The sequence below is a fragment of the Dreissena polymorpha genome, chromosome 1, assembly GCF_020536995.1.
Source record: "Dreissena polymorpha isolate Duluth1 chromosome 1, UMN_Dpol_1.0, whole genome shotgun sequence".
NCBI classification, from domain to species: Eukaryota; Metazoa; Mollusca; class Bivalvia; order Myida; family Dreissenidae; genus Dreissena; species Dreissena polymorpha.
The window spans coordinates 126,241,283-126,258,476 of NC_068355.1; the positions used below are offsets into that span (position 1 = coordinate 126,241,283).

Here is a 17,194-nt window from a genome sequence, read left to right on the forward strand (position 1 = left end):
ACTTCTCAATTTAATATGTTTAATAAAAATAGTTTATCAAATTGTGTGTCGATTTGCTTTGGAAAGCTTGATACAGCAGTCACAAATGAATGTGTGTTTGTGCTACGACACCCCTGTTGTCTGGAATGTAACCGTGTTATTAATTTAAAAATAACGTACGCTAAATGTTTACCATCATAATACGAAGATACGAAGAGTCTTGGTAACCATCCGCCTCCGGACTGCGCCATTCAATTTGGAATTTAAACTTAGGTATCACAAAAGGTCTTACTAGGAGGTCAAAGGTCCAATTATGCAATTTGAAGGTATTTCTAGTCTGTACATTCATCATGCAATTTCAACGAAGCTTGCATCCAATATCCAAAGGAATACGAAGTGCCTGGTAATGTACACTCGTGGGCACTATAAACAACTTATGAACGATTACGCGTAGCGTATTCTGATTTATTGTTGAATGATAATAATGGATTATTGTTATATTGTAATGACAGTTAAGATACTATTAATTGAAATTAATTATAATTGCAGTCTTAATTGGAATGTATGTGTTTTAATTAATATAAAAAGTATTCCAGCAAAAATTGGCCGTCAAAATTGTCTATTGCAAATGCTATTTAATATAATCTAATTATACATAATTGAGTTTTGTCATCTTAAAAGAGTATGCATCCATATTCGTATCGAACGCAATATCCGTGTGTTCTAGTTAAAGCAAACTTTAATTGTACATGCTGTATGTCTGATTCAGATACACGTTTTATCGATGCTGCTAACGCATTATTTAAGTATTTTAATTGATATGAATATTTATGCCCGCAATGATGCAGTGCATACCATTATTCTGTATTTATTAATGTTGTGTCATGAACATATAATGTGGTATCAACTGTTTACCCTAAGCGATGTCATTTGTGGATAACTTGCATTTATATTAGAATATGAAAGTCACTTCGTCTAGCGTTCTTTCTAGGTTTTTATTGCGAGCAATGGCGCGGAAGGATTGTCAAGGCAGCTATTAGAATGCGTGAAGACGTTCTCAAAACGCCAAGAACGTCTTAAGTGTATACCGAAAGGTGCTGTATTAACGCCACGGTTGTGTGTTTTTTATCGTCGTCTGCGTTAATTTCACGAAATCATTTAAGTACAAACTATTTTTCACTTTATGCAAAAATGTTATTTTTAAGTAGCGATCATTCCTAGATTCGTATGCGGATATGAGGATTATGCACTGCACACAGTTTTCTTACACACAAATACAAGCTTGATCTTTATTAAAGCATTTATAACTAATTCCATTTGGTTACAATCCGCTTGCTTAAACTATATACCATTATGTAATGAAATCACCGGGAAATTATCAATGAAGCGCTAGCGAGTGTCATGTCTTGTCGGCAAGATATTTTGCTTTAATAATCGCATGAACGCAACAAAATAAGCTGACTTCCCTTGAGATTTGACAAACACTTATGTTATTGCATTTCGAATTATATTGACCAGTGCTACGCTCAATATCGGCGCTTGTGTGTTTTAAGTATAGAAAAGTGTTTAAAGTCGTAAGAAACACTTGACCGTTGTGTGATGAATGAAATGGCTACTTTTTACATAAGTACACAGGGTAGGAATAGCTTACTGTTCTTAGCACAGGTTAAATTGGTAAGTTTTAATACAGTTTCAATGCCAATATATTTATTTCGATATATGTTCATGACAATCTAGTATTTAATGGCCCTCTAGCATTGTCCCTTATAGGCTTCAGTGGCTCCGCTGAAATTGAAAAGGATTTAGTTTTAGCCGCGTTCTGGGAAAACAGGGCTTAACGTATTTGCGTAAAGTGTCATCACAGAAAAGCCTGTGAAGTCAGCACAAGTTAATCAGAAATGACACTTTCCGCGTTAACGCGATCCTTGTTTTAAAAAGACTTCATTTTAACAAAAGATAAGCTTAAATCGAAAGGTGTCTTCCCTGATTAGCCTGTGTAGACTGTACAGGCTTATCGTGGATGACCCTTGACGCACATGCATTAAGCCCAGATTGAATTATGCATACATATTGTATTGAAATTCATGCCAGAGTATTACACAAATTGCTGAATGCTTACTTGCATCTCATGAGACAATCGTTGGCGTAAGTGAGACCGTCATTGCCACAAACATAGTCCAGGTGCCTGGGACATGGGCAGTCAGTCTTGGGGCGGCAGGCACCATCATGCTTCTTCTGTACCGACCTGGAAACCAGACACATGGTCACCTAATAAAATGGTAGTGATTTTTGGGGTGTTAAAGAGAACTCTCGTATAATTGACATCTGACCGATACAAATATGAATGCAAGAGTCAATATCGCTCACCAATGAGAGGTACCCGGTTTCGGCACGATCTGAATAATATATGTAGCGGACCACAATCCAATGTCACATATCAATTACCAAAGTTGTTTTGTTTAAGTTTCTTTTCGAGAAGCCACATCACGCCCAAACATTTATGACAAAGTCCCTTTAGCGAAGTTAGTTCATTCGCATTAAATAGTTGTCCGCTAAAACGTAAAAATAACCACATTCTATATTCCATAGTGTATAAGAAAACACAATTTAAATTTAAAAATTATCAGCAGTATACAAGTTTCATAGCGTACATATAACACATGCAATATCGCGGATTTTTAATTTATGCTTGATCTTGTTTTTTTTTCAAAATGCAGGATTAAATGTTTAAACGAAACGTATATGTTGATTTTCGGCGTACACAAAGTAAATAAAGTCATGCATCATATTGAAGAACGTTAAAGTGAATGATTAGCTGCACAATATAAATGTAGAGTAAGTTAAACATACTACATAAATTCCTTGACTCATCGGAACAATGGTACAGGAACAACGCACTCGGTGTGTACAAATCTCGTACACCAAGGACACAATCAAGAGCATACGTATTGCTGTGCCTATTTGTACAGTTGATTACGACATTTTTACGAACAACTCACGTGTTCAAATGTGATTTGTATTGTAATGGCGTAGTAATTTCACATTATTGTGTCGTTTGCTTATGACCGTTCCGAAGAGTATATTCCATGATTACTATACTTACTCGCAATTCAGTTGGCATAAGTTGCTGTAAGTTTTATCATCGACGCCACACACAGGGCGGTACTCCATTGTACAGATACACGCATCCGCGCCTGCAATCATAGTTTCAGATGATCGCCTCTGTTTTCTAACTTAGTTTACACAATCAAGCAAATATCATAATGATTTTATATTAAAAAAATATGTATAAATTACATTCAATACGTATTGAATACAATACAATTCCGGAAAAAATCAAATTTCGCACAAAGGTGAACATGTTTTTTTCCCCAAAAATAGCCATAACTCCGGCAATGGCGATCAAAAACTAACAACAATAGTGTGCTGTATAAGTTCACATTTGTTTGTTTTATCACTAGAGCAGCAATTATTATTATGTCATATGTGGCACAAATGAAGTCAGTTTTTTTTTATTGGTTTAAAAAATGACGTTACCTCATTTATGTTGACATAAAGAGCCAAAATCAAGTTGGTTGAAGTAAATGATGAATCAGTCGGATTTACATTATATTTGGACGCCTATGGATTAAAGACCGCTCTTTGGTATTTACATTTTTCAAACAAGCGATATATTGTAATGCATGTGAGTTTTTCATGTACAACAACTATCTAAACACGATGTAGTACTTAGTAATATAATAGTCGCCAAACAATATGGGCCGTGCTATGAGAAAAGAGTGTTTAATGCATTGCGTAAAGTGGCATTCCAGATTAGCAGACCGCACAGGCGATTCGGGGACGGTACTTTACCCTTTTATGATAGTTAATGTTTAAAGAAAGTATTTTCTTAACACAAATCTAGTTTAGGCGGACGGTGTCGTCTGATTAGCCTGTGCGGACTACACCGGTCAATCTGGGACCACACTTTACGCACATGCATTGAACCCGTTTTCACTGAGCACGGCTCATATATTGTCCACATTAAAACAATCAACAGAATGACAATGAGCTGCTTGCATAACACATTTTAATATAAACTCGCTTTCTAAAGAATATAGACATCAAAATATCGCTTAAACCTGACTAATAAATCATTAACATAATCCCCTTGAAAATATCACACAACGAGGACAAAATTCACATTATGACATAACACAACATGTATTCTGCAAATGTGCTCAGCTTCAGCGTGTAATGCTCCTGATCAAATCAAGCATACACTTACCAATAGCCATAAGGCAGACAGCGGCGATGAAGAATAACTTGGTGTCCATTGTGGTGCTGAAACATGAATTACTAAATACGCCCGTGCAACATATAGCATTATTCGCTTACTTATTGTCACTAATGATTCAAAATAATGATGATCGAAGGAGAAAATGAATATAAGCTTAAATCAAAAGTCGTCTTCTTGTATCCGTTGTCTTTCTCCAGAAAGTCCTTTCTAAACATACAAACTCAGAGGGCGACAAATGTCCTCTTGAAATATGAGAAGGCGATTGGGTTTAGTACGGAATACCGTTAGTGCCATCGTGGTTAGACATTAAAATCCAGAAGGCGACAATGCGACAGAACGATGTCGACAATGCGATAGTTCGATGGCGACAGTGCGATAGTTCGATGGCGACAGTGCGACAACGCAAAAGTACGATGGCGACAATGCGATAGTCATCGTACTGTCGTCATCGTATTATCGCATTGTTGCCATAGTACTATCGCACTGTCGCCATCGTATTGTCGAACTGTCGCCATCGTATTATCAGTACATCTCTAGTTGGGTGGAAAACACTTGAAGCATTTCTGAAATGTCCAGTGCCCCGGCCGGGATTTAAACCGGGGACCTCTGGAATGGTAGACCAGAGTGTTACCACTCGACCACCGCACCGCCATCGTACTGTCGCAGTATCGCATTGTCACCCTCTGGATTTTAATGTCTAACCACGATGGCCTAACTGTATTCCGTAGTTTAGACCACTGTTATAAGTATGAAATGCCTGTGTAACCGTAAAGTAATGGTTCATGCACAAATGCGCGTTTCTTTATCGTTGACTGCTATTGATAAATTTCTTAAATACACACGTGAATACACTTTGAGACTTTTCTAACGCAACACTTTTCAAACTTTGATATCGCTCTAATAAGTGAAGATTTTCATTCAAAATTGTAGATGTGATCATTTGACTACATTGGGTGCAAGCTAACAATAAAATCATTCATCCGTGACGATCGGACGCTTTATCACGTGGGATGGGTAGCATGCAATTTATCAAAATGTGCGGTTGCACTTCTGTATATTCATATGAGCAATCCATGTTTTTTTTTAAATTAATTTATTGTTTTCTTGGTGTAAGAATCACCTAAAGTGATGAAATCGTATAAAGTTACACTAATATTTCGTTTCACCATTTCCACGTGCAAAAGTACAAATGTATACATACCCAACGTGCTAAAGCGTCCAATCGTCACAAATGAATGATTTTATCGTGTGGTTGCTTAGAATGTAGTCAAATGATTACATTTAAAAATGTTAATCAAAATTTATACTCATACCATATATTTATACTCAAGTTTGAAAAGTGTTGCGTTAGAAAAGTACCCAAGTGTAGAGATAATCAGTGTTCCCTGTCTATGAAGTAACGTAGCCATTGAACGCCAGATACGCAAATATAGTCCATTGTTATCAAATAAGACACACGAAATTATAAAAGCTCCTTATATTTGCAGTATATATAATGCTTATATAATTTATACATGTCATAATTAATGTATACCAAACATCAATTACAATTTCTATATAATATCATATAATACACGTGCAAAATGCTTACCTTTAAACGTTGGTTCAGAAATCTGATAAACCAAATCGTTTCGGTACAGCGATATTTATAGGACTCACGGATCCCCAACACCCGCTGTCACACCGAAACGTTCACATTTTTATCCACAGTAAGGAGTTATTTACGACAACAAACTGCCAATAGCCTTGCACAAACAGCGAGGATACGACCTCAGGCGCTTATGCCTGTTGCAAACGCTCGCACATTAGCCACGTAGAAACATGCATCTGTTCAGGTTATCTGCATAAATGCTTATGCATGATGATCTGTCGTTTAAACCGGTTACAAACATGGATTCATTATACAAAATAAACGCTTATACATAATCAGAGCTCTGTAGGTTTAACCGCAACTTACTGGTCACATGTTTGGCGGAAGTTAGCCCCTAAACATTTTACTTAGCTAGCAAAATAACAGTGAACATAGTTGTTATCCCATTTCCCTTATCATCAAGGGAGAGCATAAAACGTGGACTATAAATCAATAATTGTAAACATTCAGAACTGTATACACTGCCTTAAATTGTGTATTAATAAAATCGTCTGACCTAGTTTGCGTTTAAATTATAAAAACAATCTTCGACGACCAACCACATTCACTTTTTGTGAAATTAATGTTGTTTATTTGCATCATATTTAGTTGCCTCATAATATAATTTGTAACCATCTGAGCGACATTTAATAGACCGTCAGTGAAATAAATCTAACAAACATAATGCTGGTATATTACAGCATTAACTGTTTAACGGAGTATTGAGTAAACTATGTACGATTTACCGAATCGAAAAAAGCTCTAAGGTACAAAAAATCAGGTGCAAGATGGAATGGAAATTACGAACGCAATTAAAAAAAATAATGTAATAGTGGTCTTACATATAACTGTTTTAGGTGCAACATTCCGAAGAAACATATTATAAATATGTTGTCAATATTCGAAAGACAATGGTATACCAAATTTGAAAGAGTTTCAAGGAAAGATGGTTAGACTTGTTTCTTAAATAAAAACCAAACAATTAAACTTATAATGCTAGAGTACAGGAACCGTTGCAACGTATTGAGGCTAAACTTCCGATTATCGTGGGTTCGAATCCTGGCCCACCCAAATAACTTGTGGGATTATAGGTCATGAGACTGTTCCTGCGACCACTTACCTCTTTTAAGAGAGACAGGTGTTAGCGTTTGACATAATACTGTACATATAGAACTGATAAATCGATTCGTCCAGCAAAAAAATGTGAGTTAATTAACTGGCCGACGTGCTATTATTAAAATACTTATTATAACGGCGAAAGAATCCTCACAAACAGATAACCTGCTCGTTAAAGATCGCAAATCATGTATTAAGGGATGATATTTCCATGGATATCTACCTATAACGAACATTATTCTACGTGTTATTTGTCACTTAATAAATGGCCAATAATAGAAAACAGGATAAACGTGTTCGCAGTTATAAAATATTAATTCTTATTTTACACAATTGTATCTAAATACAAATATTTCAATTGTATTCATGTTTTTTAGGCATATTTCATTTGTTTCTTAACATTTAAATTCTTTAAGAGAATTAACTTTCATTTTCTCTCATTAGAGCAGATGTCATTTCAGAAATCATTTAACAATTATCAGTTGTCAGATGTTTTAAAAGCGCATTAAAAATATACATTACTATGATGACTTGTGTGTTATGGCCGTTGATAAATTTATGCGAAAAAGGAAATGAACCAGGTTTGAAATCCACCCGATACACTCGGATTATAATGTTCAAGATGCCTTAGTTTAAAGAAGCTACGCTGTATGGACAAGCAATAGTATTACCATCAAACGATTTGGTACCACTTGGAATGTGGTTAGCCTACATATATATTTCTTTCTTTCTTCTTTCTTTCTTTCTTTCTTTCTTTCTTTCTTTCTTTTCTTTCTTTCTTTCTTTCTTTCTTTCTTTCTTTTCTTTCTTTCTTTCTTTCTTTCTTTCTTTCTTTCTTTCTTTCTTTCTTTCTTTCTGTCTGTCTTTTTTTCCTTTTTTTCTTTCGTTCTTTCTTTCTTTCTTTCTTTCTTTGTATTTATGTATTCACGTTTTCTGTCTTTCTTTCTTTCTTTCTTTCTTTCTTTCTTTCTTTCTTTCTTTCTTTCTTTCTTTCTTTCTTTCTTTGTATTTATGTATTCATGTTTTCATGTATTTATGTATTTATGAATTTATGCATTTGTGTTTTTATGTATTTATGTATGTATTTATTTATTTTTATTTTTTATTTTATTTATTTTTGTATTTATTTATTTATTTAATTTTTATTTACCTTTTATTTATTTATTCATTTATTTATTAATTTACTTATTATTTTATTTATTTATTCACACCATTCGTCAATCCGTCTGTTCGTCCATCCATCCGATTTCATTCTTTCAGTCAGTCGGTCGGTCGGTTTGTCGGTCGGTCAGTCTTTCGTTCTTTCGCTTTTATTTTTATTTTTAAAATATATTTTTTCATTATTTGTATTTTATATTATAATAGATGCATATTATGTTAATGTTAATACTGCCAGTTTAAAACAAAATAAATGTTGACTGAAGGTTAAAAATCGATTCGTCACGTAACAGCAGGAGGGTGCCTTAGGTACTCTATGACATCTCATGCCAACAGGGTGATTGATGTCGGTGTGTCATGCTACAATGTCCTGTATATTGGACCCTACATGTGATAAAGCCGCTTTCAATAATGGTGATAAATGTAATGTATACTGCTAAACAATACGAGACTGCGAAAACAAGCCAACAGGTTATTTGTTTGACTCTTTCTTTGTTTTGATTTATATTAAACATATATACACTAACTCAAGTGTAACTGTCTTAGTTTAAAAGAGTTATCATGAAATGACATACAACATTTAAATAGTTCTAATTTACACAAGCACTTGATTATATTCCATGTGTTTTTTCAATTGTTATGAAACTACGATAATGGTAGCAAGAAATATATTTTAAGATTCTCGGCGTATATTTCGATTGTGAAAATAAAGGTTGAAATTACGGACACTAGATGAGATCAGCTCCGTGGTTGAAACAAAGCTTAGCTATATAATTAACTGATTGTTTCAGTTTTAAGTCGCTTATCAACCACATCAAATGTTTTATATAGTGTATTGCATATTTACGTATGACATTTTGGAGTCATGGTGATACAATTTATAAATCAATAAAAGTACATTGTACGTATCACACTGCACTTTACACGTATTATGGTATTTGCAGAAAAATAACATATTGGAAATATCAAGTACATTAATTTAAACGTATATTCAATCTGCACACGTGTGTGCGTTAATAAGAGATGGATCACCACAGCAAGTTACTAATGCACAGCGTAGACTTCCGCTGTTTTATTGTGGTAACATGTTTGTTTTGAAAGCATAGTCAAAATAATATGGATTCCAATTTTGAAAAACAAAATAGAATTAATGAATAATAAAATAAATGAATAATAGAATAAGTGAATAATAGAATAAGTGAATATTAGAATAAGTGAATATTAGAATAAGTGAATATAAGAATAAATTAATAATAGAATTAATGAATAATAGAATAAGTGAATAATAGAATATATAAATTATAGAATAAATGAAAAATAAAATATATGAATAATAGAATAAGTGAATAATAGAATAAGTGAATAATGGAATATATAAATAATAGAATAAGTAAATAAAAGAATAAATGAATAATAGAATAAATGAATATTAGAATAAGTGAATAAAAGAATATATACATAATAGAATAAGTGAATAATCGAATATATGAATAATAGAATAAATGAATGATATAATATATGAATAATAAAATAAATGAATAATAAAATAAATGAATAATAGAATAAATGAATAATAGAATATATGAATAATAGAATAAATGAATAATAGAATAAATGAATAATAGAATAAATTAATAATAGAATAAATGAATAATAATAAAAGTGAATAATGGAATTAGTGAATAATAGAATAAGTGAATAATAGAATATATGAATAATATGATAAGTGAATAATAGAATAAATGAATAATAGAATACATGAATAATAGTGAATAATAGAATAAGTGAATAATAGAATAAAAGAATAAAAGAATATATGAATAATAGAATAAGTAAATAAAAGAATAAATGAAATATATAATAAATGAATAATATTATAAGTGAATAATAGTTTAAATGAATAATAGAATAAGTGAATATTAGAATAATAGTATAAGTGAATATAAGAATATATGAATTATAGAATAAATGAATAATAGAATATATGAATAATAGAATAAGTAAATAATATAATAAATGAAATATATAATAAATGAATAATAGAATAAGTGAATAATAGAATAAATGAATAATAGAATAAGTGAATATTAGAATAATAGAATAAGTGAATATAAGAATATATGAATAATAGAATAAATGAATAATAAAATAAGTGAATAATAGAATATCTGAATAATAGAATAAATGATAATAGAATAAATGATAATATAATATATGAATAATATGATAAGTGAATAATAGAATATATGAATAATATAATAAGTGAATAATAGAATAAATGAATAATATAATATATGAATAATAGAATATATGAATAATAGAATAAATGAATAATAGAATAAATGAATGATAGAATACATGAATAATAGAATACATGAATAATAGAATACATGAATAATAGAACTAATAAATAATAGAATAAATAAATAATAGAACTAATAAATAATAAAATAAATAAATAAATAATAATAAATAAATAATAAATATATAAATGAAGGAATGAATGAATGAATGAACGAACAAACGAACGAAGAAACAAATGACACTTCTTGTTTGTTATTATTTTTGGTATTGCATACTTTAGTATCATCAAATCCCTAGTGTTTTCAAACTAATGAAAAATGCACTTAAGTATATATATTATTTAATCTTAAAATAATTCCGAATAACATGAATAAAATAAATGTTTATATTCAGTCGTTCACTTCTTTATAAATTTCAAGACCTTAAAGGACGTTTTTCGTTAATTACTTTTAACAAATAATCGATAAGATCGATATACCATATGTTCCTGTACATACAGCGTAACTCCGCTAACCTAAGGCCTCATGAGCATTATAACTCGAGTCGTATCGGGTTTGAAATCCTGAACTTTTAATGTTTGTATATTATAGGATTAAAAAAAGTAAAGATATGTTAAATAGCTGACTTATGTCGGCTTCGAAATTTCAGATGCGAAAACTTACTCAACTCTTAAAGCATAACGCATGTAATGGAACAAAGCTTTTTACGGATATACTATCGATATTAGCTTGAAATGATAATAGAGGCAAACAATATGTAGTCTTCAACATTTTCCCAAGTATCATAATATGCAATTAATGTTAAATCACTATTGCTAAATATGCTTTTTCCCGGTTTCATTGAATATAAATAAATAACAATCACTCTTAAAATCGTGCATGTTTACAACAATATTTCTATATTGTTGACAAAGCTCAATATATTTCTTTGTTTAATTGTTTGAATTTATATTTGATCATTTTTAATAATAATATAGCGAGTGGCCGATCTGCACTCGCTAAACAAGACTGTTTGATAATTTGTTATGTTTTTTTTGTTTAATTAATTAACATACAATGTATAACTATGACGCATTTAGAAATGATGCTAGTCAACATGTGCGTCTGACATTGAATAATGCTGCTTACTTCAAGCCTCTCATTTGTTATAAAGTCAAACGCCCTCAAAACCAACACAACGCGGGCATTGTCAGCAAACTGTCTCTGTCCGTTTGCATTTGAATATCGCCTAATGAAGCCGTTAGACGCAAGCTGTTGTTCACCTCGAGTCAAATATTTCGATATGTTTAATGAAATTGTCAATTGTCAAAAATTATATTTGATAAATGATTGCTTTATTATAAATGAGTATCAGCTTAGTGCGACAATTTTCAGTGTAAATAAGGTAAATACAACACGTGTTTCCAGTTAAATAAGCTATAGCAAACATTATGCAATTGTTGGAAATAGCATCGTATGTCTTTCAATCCGTCTGTCAGTCTTTTCCGCTTCTCATAATACCCTATGATTTAAATGTTGTTGAATATATGCAACTATGTGCAATTATTTACAACTGGGTAACAATTAAACATTTTACCAGCATCCATTCTCCATTTAACCATAAAAGACACTGAAGCAACCTTACAGTATGTTGATTAAAAAAACGTCACGTTTTCATATGCATTTCTTTTCGTATTAATATTTTTCATAGCATTGTTTATATTGAAAAACATTAAAGAATTTTCATCGTCGTTATATACGTCAATAAACTGAGTTTTCGTATGGAGTGGAATACATATTGCTTGTGTAAAGCTAACCTTATCCGTAGGTACGAAGAACCTTTTGCTGTTATGTTAAATTATTTCACATAAACATGGGTATCGTTGGGTTGTGTATTTTCGGGTCGGGTCGGTATTGATTTGAATACGAGTACACATAAAGATTCACTTTCAATTGATCATCATAAATGAACCTGTGATAATAAACAACTTATACTCGGAAAGACAACTAATATGGCTGTTAATGGATGCTTATAACTTTTTATGTACTACATATAGATATTTTAATTTTGCACAAATGAGTGCTTGATTTTTGTCATTTTCCACCTAACCTTAATCATTTCAAATATTTCAAGTATTTATGTGTGTCATTCTATGGCATGTAACAACACAAACTAAAAAGTGCAAAATGTAATAAATATCGTTTAGTAGTTAGTTAGTAAGTTATAGCATGGCAGTCAGTAAACCAAATGAAAGTGTTAAAATGTTCATCAAGTTTTATTTTCTTTCATTTTAATGTTTTTTCATTTTCTAAATTAAAGAAGTTGCTAAAATAATTAAGATATATCTTAAAAGCCAGAGATATACTGTGTTTCTACGTCGATTAGTTCGTATTAAGCGTGAAAATATGATAATAATTGAACCCAACCAAAACAAATTGCACCGTCATTTTGATTATTTTGACAAGAAGCTTAGTCTGCTGTGTGAAACAACTGCAACACTTGATAAGTTTAATTAAAATAACTTGTTAATTGGGTATTTGTTATTGTTCATTAATATAAGTAAAAATAATAGAGTTAATTAAACGATTTCAAAAAGTTGAATAGAAGACATAAAGTTTGACAGGTCATGTAAAACAAAATAGTTGGACATTTCCGTAACCACATGAGCATTTCAATTCGCTGTAAAAAAAAACATTGCAATATTTACGAATGCAGTTGGCAGTTATTTATTTTGTTATTTAAACAATTGGTTTCGTTTTAAATCCGCTAACAATATATAAGAATCAACACAATTTTTCATAAAAAAATATCCAACATTAACAATATATGCGTATGCCCGAGGCGACCAAAATTGTCCGAGGATAAACTGAACTCGAGTTTCCAGTTATTGAACCTATAATGCGAGTATTTGTGGGTACCCCTACCATCCTTATACATCACCACATTGATTTTGATAAATTTGATTTTTACCTTATGGAAATAAGCGGGACAGCCATTGTCTCTGTGTTTTGAATAATGACAACTGATAAATAACGACGAAGTGTGCCCTCAGTTGTATATCATTCAGGCATAATAATGACACAGGACTATGTATGCAACAAATATATCAATATAATGCAGAACGCGTTATTTGTAACGAATTGCGACTTTGAAGTTTAAAAACGTGCTTATGCTGCAACTAATTATTATTGATATCACGCAATGTGCTGTTACATAAAGTAAAGTAAGTCCGTGATTCCGCAATATAGACTCAACACGAGAAATGAATGTCATGAGAATAGAGTCCCCGTAAGTGTTTCTATATACCATTGAATTTGTAATGCAGACAATATTGCGAGCGATTACAATTTTGAACATGTTTTCACAATGTACAGAAGCTAGCAAATAGTTCGAAAACACTCTCTGTGTTCTCAATCTCATTAGTGGCATTAAATGTTCTTTAGAAATGATTGTTTTAATATTCATATACATTTTTTTAAAAATAATTTTTCATGTAAACAATTGTGCATTTCGTTTTTGTATTTGCTCTACAGAGCGTTTTTGCCAAACTGTTACTTCCCCTTCAGGTTTGAAGCGTGTGATATATATGAAGTGTATGGCATAATATCTGACATGCCAACAAGTAATCTGAATAACAACAGCCAAGACGTTTGTCTTTCAGAAAATAACTTCGTTTACAGCAGCAATCATGTTTCGGATGATCTACTGTTTACTGACCTCATCGGAAACTACTTATAAAGAAAGATTAAAGTCATTAAAACGGCAAATATGTGTTTGGCGAGAAGTAAGCGTTCTCAATGAAGACTTTTTGCTGTAAAGGCGCTTCATCTTAAAAGAGAGTCGAATAAATAGCTGGCAAAAACCTGAGCAATGTCTATGTAGTTTAAAACCACAACCTCAGTTAAATAAATTTCGAAAGTTTTTGTCGTCGTAACAAAATGAATGACTATATATATACTCTTTATTTCCACTTCTCAGTGATTTTGAAACATACAATATAAAAAAAAATGCAGCAAATATACATTCACATATATGAATATAGAATCAAGTACTATTTACATAAACCATAATTTACATATGAATATTATATATAAAGAGATCCACAAGACGTCTGTTTGTTTTAAGGCACATTACAGTTAATTTTACGTAACACACATATGAATAAAGTTACATATACTCCTGGTTGTCTCGTCATCGAGGGTGTTTGCCGCTGATAGCAATAGTGTCACCATATCATATGAGTTTGTATTGGGTAGAATGTTACACGCTCGTAGGATTGTCAGTCTGTAGTCTATTAATCTTTGACACGAGGCGATGGCATGAGTGTCGCTGTCTAGGGTTATGTGACCACAGTGTCTGCAATTGTTTCCGGAAGGTTGTTCCCGCGTGTTTACTAGGACACGCACAGCTGCCGAGGCTTCCGATGTTTCGCGAGGTGTCCTCGCCGCGGTCCAGATGCGGGCGGCCCTGATGTGAGGATGGACGACACTAAATCGCGCAAATTCTGGGTTCCCTGTGACGCGCACTGTCCACAGCTCCGTGTGATAGCTGCGGATCGCATTGTTTACAATACGTTTCCACATCAGTTTAGGAGGGATAATACTGGAATCGCGATGAACTGAATAATGGTTCAAAAGGCTATACTTTTCCATTACTGAGTAAATGTCTGGTATAAACCCTTGCTGTGATGATTTGCTCCGGATATTAAAAAGCGCTAGTCGGTTCTCAAATAGTTGTTTTGTGAGATATTTACTGTTCATACAACAAAGTTTATGGAAGAACATCAGTTTTCTTGAGTCAATTTTCGCAATTATTGGTAGCCAACCGATTAAGCTTAATGACATGTCAGTTCTTGTGCGCGTTGGCAAATTTTGACACATTTTTGCTGCAAATCTCAGAAACCTTTCTAGTGTAAGGACATCATAGTTCGTCAGTGATGCCCAGAGTTCCGAACCGTACAGTGCTGTGGGGATGGATACCTTATCCACGATGTTGGCCATTTTTAGCGGATTAATGTCGAATCTGCTTTCCTTTATTGTCATTAGGGAATACACCGATGAACGACCTCTCCGTATTCGTTCGTCAACTGCGTGTGACGACTTCAGCGATCTGTGAAGCTTTATTCCTACGTGTTTTGTTGATTCTGCGGGGAGCAGTATTTTATTGTAGATTTTAACTGTAGTCTGTGGCAAGACTCTACTCTTTCCACAGACCATATACATGCATTTGTCTTCATTAAGTCTATATCCCCATGTGTTCGCATATCTCGTTACAATATTTAGCTGGCGCTGCAATGATTTAGCACTGCTTGAAATGAGCGTGAGATCGTCTGCTAGGGTTGGATTTCCGGTTTGTAGGTGGCCAACGGTGGTTCCATATCCAGATGACTCCAGATCACACAAAAGCTTGTCTATAAATAGGAGGTACAGCCAAGTTGATAAGACCCCGCCTTTTCTGATTCCCTGTCGCACCGGAAATGGCATTGAAAGTACCCCGTTAACGCAAACTGCGCTTTTTATGTCCGTGTAGCAATTCATTAATGTCCGCAGCGTTGTTCCTTTTATTCCAAATTCTAGTAGTTTTAAAAATAATGCGTTGTGAAGAACGTTGTCAAATGCACCGGAAGTGTCCAGCAGTGCCACGTGCGAGGAGGAGTCGTATTCCATATTGGAATATATACATTCCTGTAAGTTGAACGACACGGTGATCGAACCCAGTTCTTTTTGGTAGGCGTTCTGTTGAAGGTTCGGAAATGTTTTCTCATTGTCGATGCACCACTTGCTTATTCTTGAATGGAGAAGTTTTTCAAAGAGTTTGTATAAAACCGGAAGTAGTGTGATAGGGCGATAGCTGCTGCATTTAGTTTTCGGTTTCCCTTCCTTGAGAATTGGGATGATTATTCCAATCTTGCATCCAGATGGGACATACGTCGCTTGTAACATCAGAGTGAACAGTGTTTTGATGTAATGGAGCAGACAATCCCCGCCATGTATTAGGTGCTCGCTAACTAGTTTGTCGTGTCCAGGTGCTTTTTTCAATTTAAGCGTTTTCACTATTTCCGCAATTTCATTAATTGAAACGTCCTTGGCTAGGCACTTATCTTTCGAAAAGTCATTTGATTGCAAGAATATTTGTATTTTATTGTCCAATTCAGCATGAAGATAGGTATTATGAACGTTTGAGTATTTAGGAGTAAACACGTCTTCATAATATGAACTGAAGGTACTTGTAATGTCATTTGGGTTTCGTAGGGTACTACTGCCGCTTTCTATTTCATTTATGGTCTCTTTTGTTTTATTTTGTTTCAAGCGAACCATTCTCCAGAAATTACGCATGTCCATGCTATCGGCAGCCGTGTTTAGTTCACTGTAGAACAGTTCATTTGTATCGGCTATGGCTTTCTTTTGTAAATTAATAAATTTTCGTTTTGAATCCTTGTATTGTTTAAAGTACGGATTGTTTCTGCCGGGTAACTTTCCATTTTCGATCCAATGTGTTCTCGCTCGGCGTTGTTCATTGTGGGCTTCCTTTACAGAGCTATTCCAATACGGTTTAGCGTTTTTGTTAAATTTGCTTTTTGGCAAAGCTTGAGATGCACTTTTCATACATTTGACTATATGCTCGTACAGATTTTCAATGTCTGTCGAATGTGGTTGTAGCTGGCATGTATTAATGCACGAGAGATATGCTTTTAATAGTTCTTCATAGTTGTTTAAATTCAAACGGGTACATTTATTCCATGCAATTAC

The 17,194-nt window shown here is 33.0% G+C and overlaps 1 protein-coding gene across 1 annotated transcript; it reads right to left on the reverse strand.

The window, feature by feature from the left end:
• Positions 1-1,669: 1,669 nt before the first annotated feature.
• LOC127866981 (serine protease inhibitor dipetalogastin-like) lies at positions 1,670-6,250 on the reverse strand. The gene is made up of 5 exons (XM_052407883.1): positions 5,850-6,250; positions 4,247-4,302; positions 3,083-3,173; positions 2,099-2,224; positions 1,670-1,764 (listed from the first exon to the last, which is right to left on the reverse strand). The coding sequence occupies exons 2-5, from the start codon at positions 4,293-4,295 to the stop codon at positions 1,731-1,733; spliced, it is 300 nt and encodes a 99-aa protein (XP_052263843.1). The 5' UTR covers positions 4,296-4,302; positions 5,850-6,250; the 3' UTR covers positions 1,670-1,730.
• Between the last annotated feature and the right edge of the window lie 10,944 nt (positions 6,251-17,194).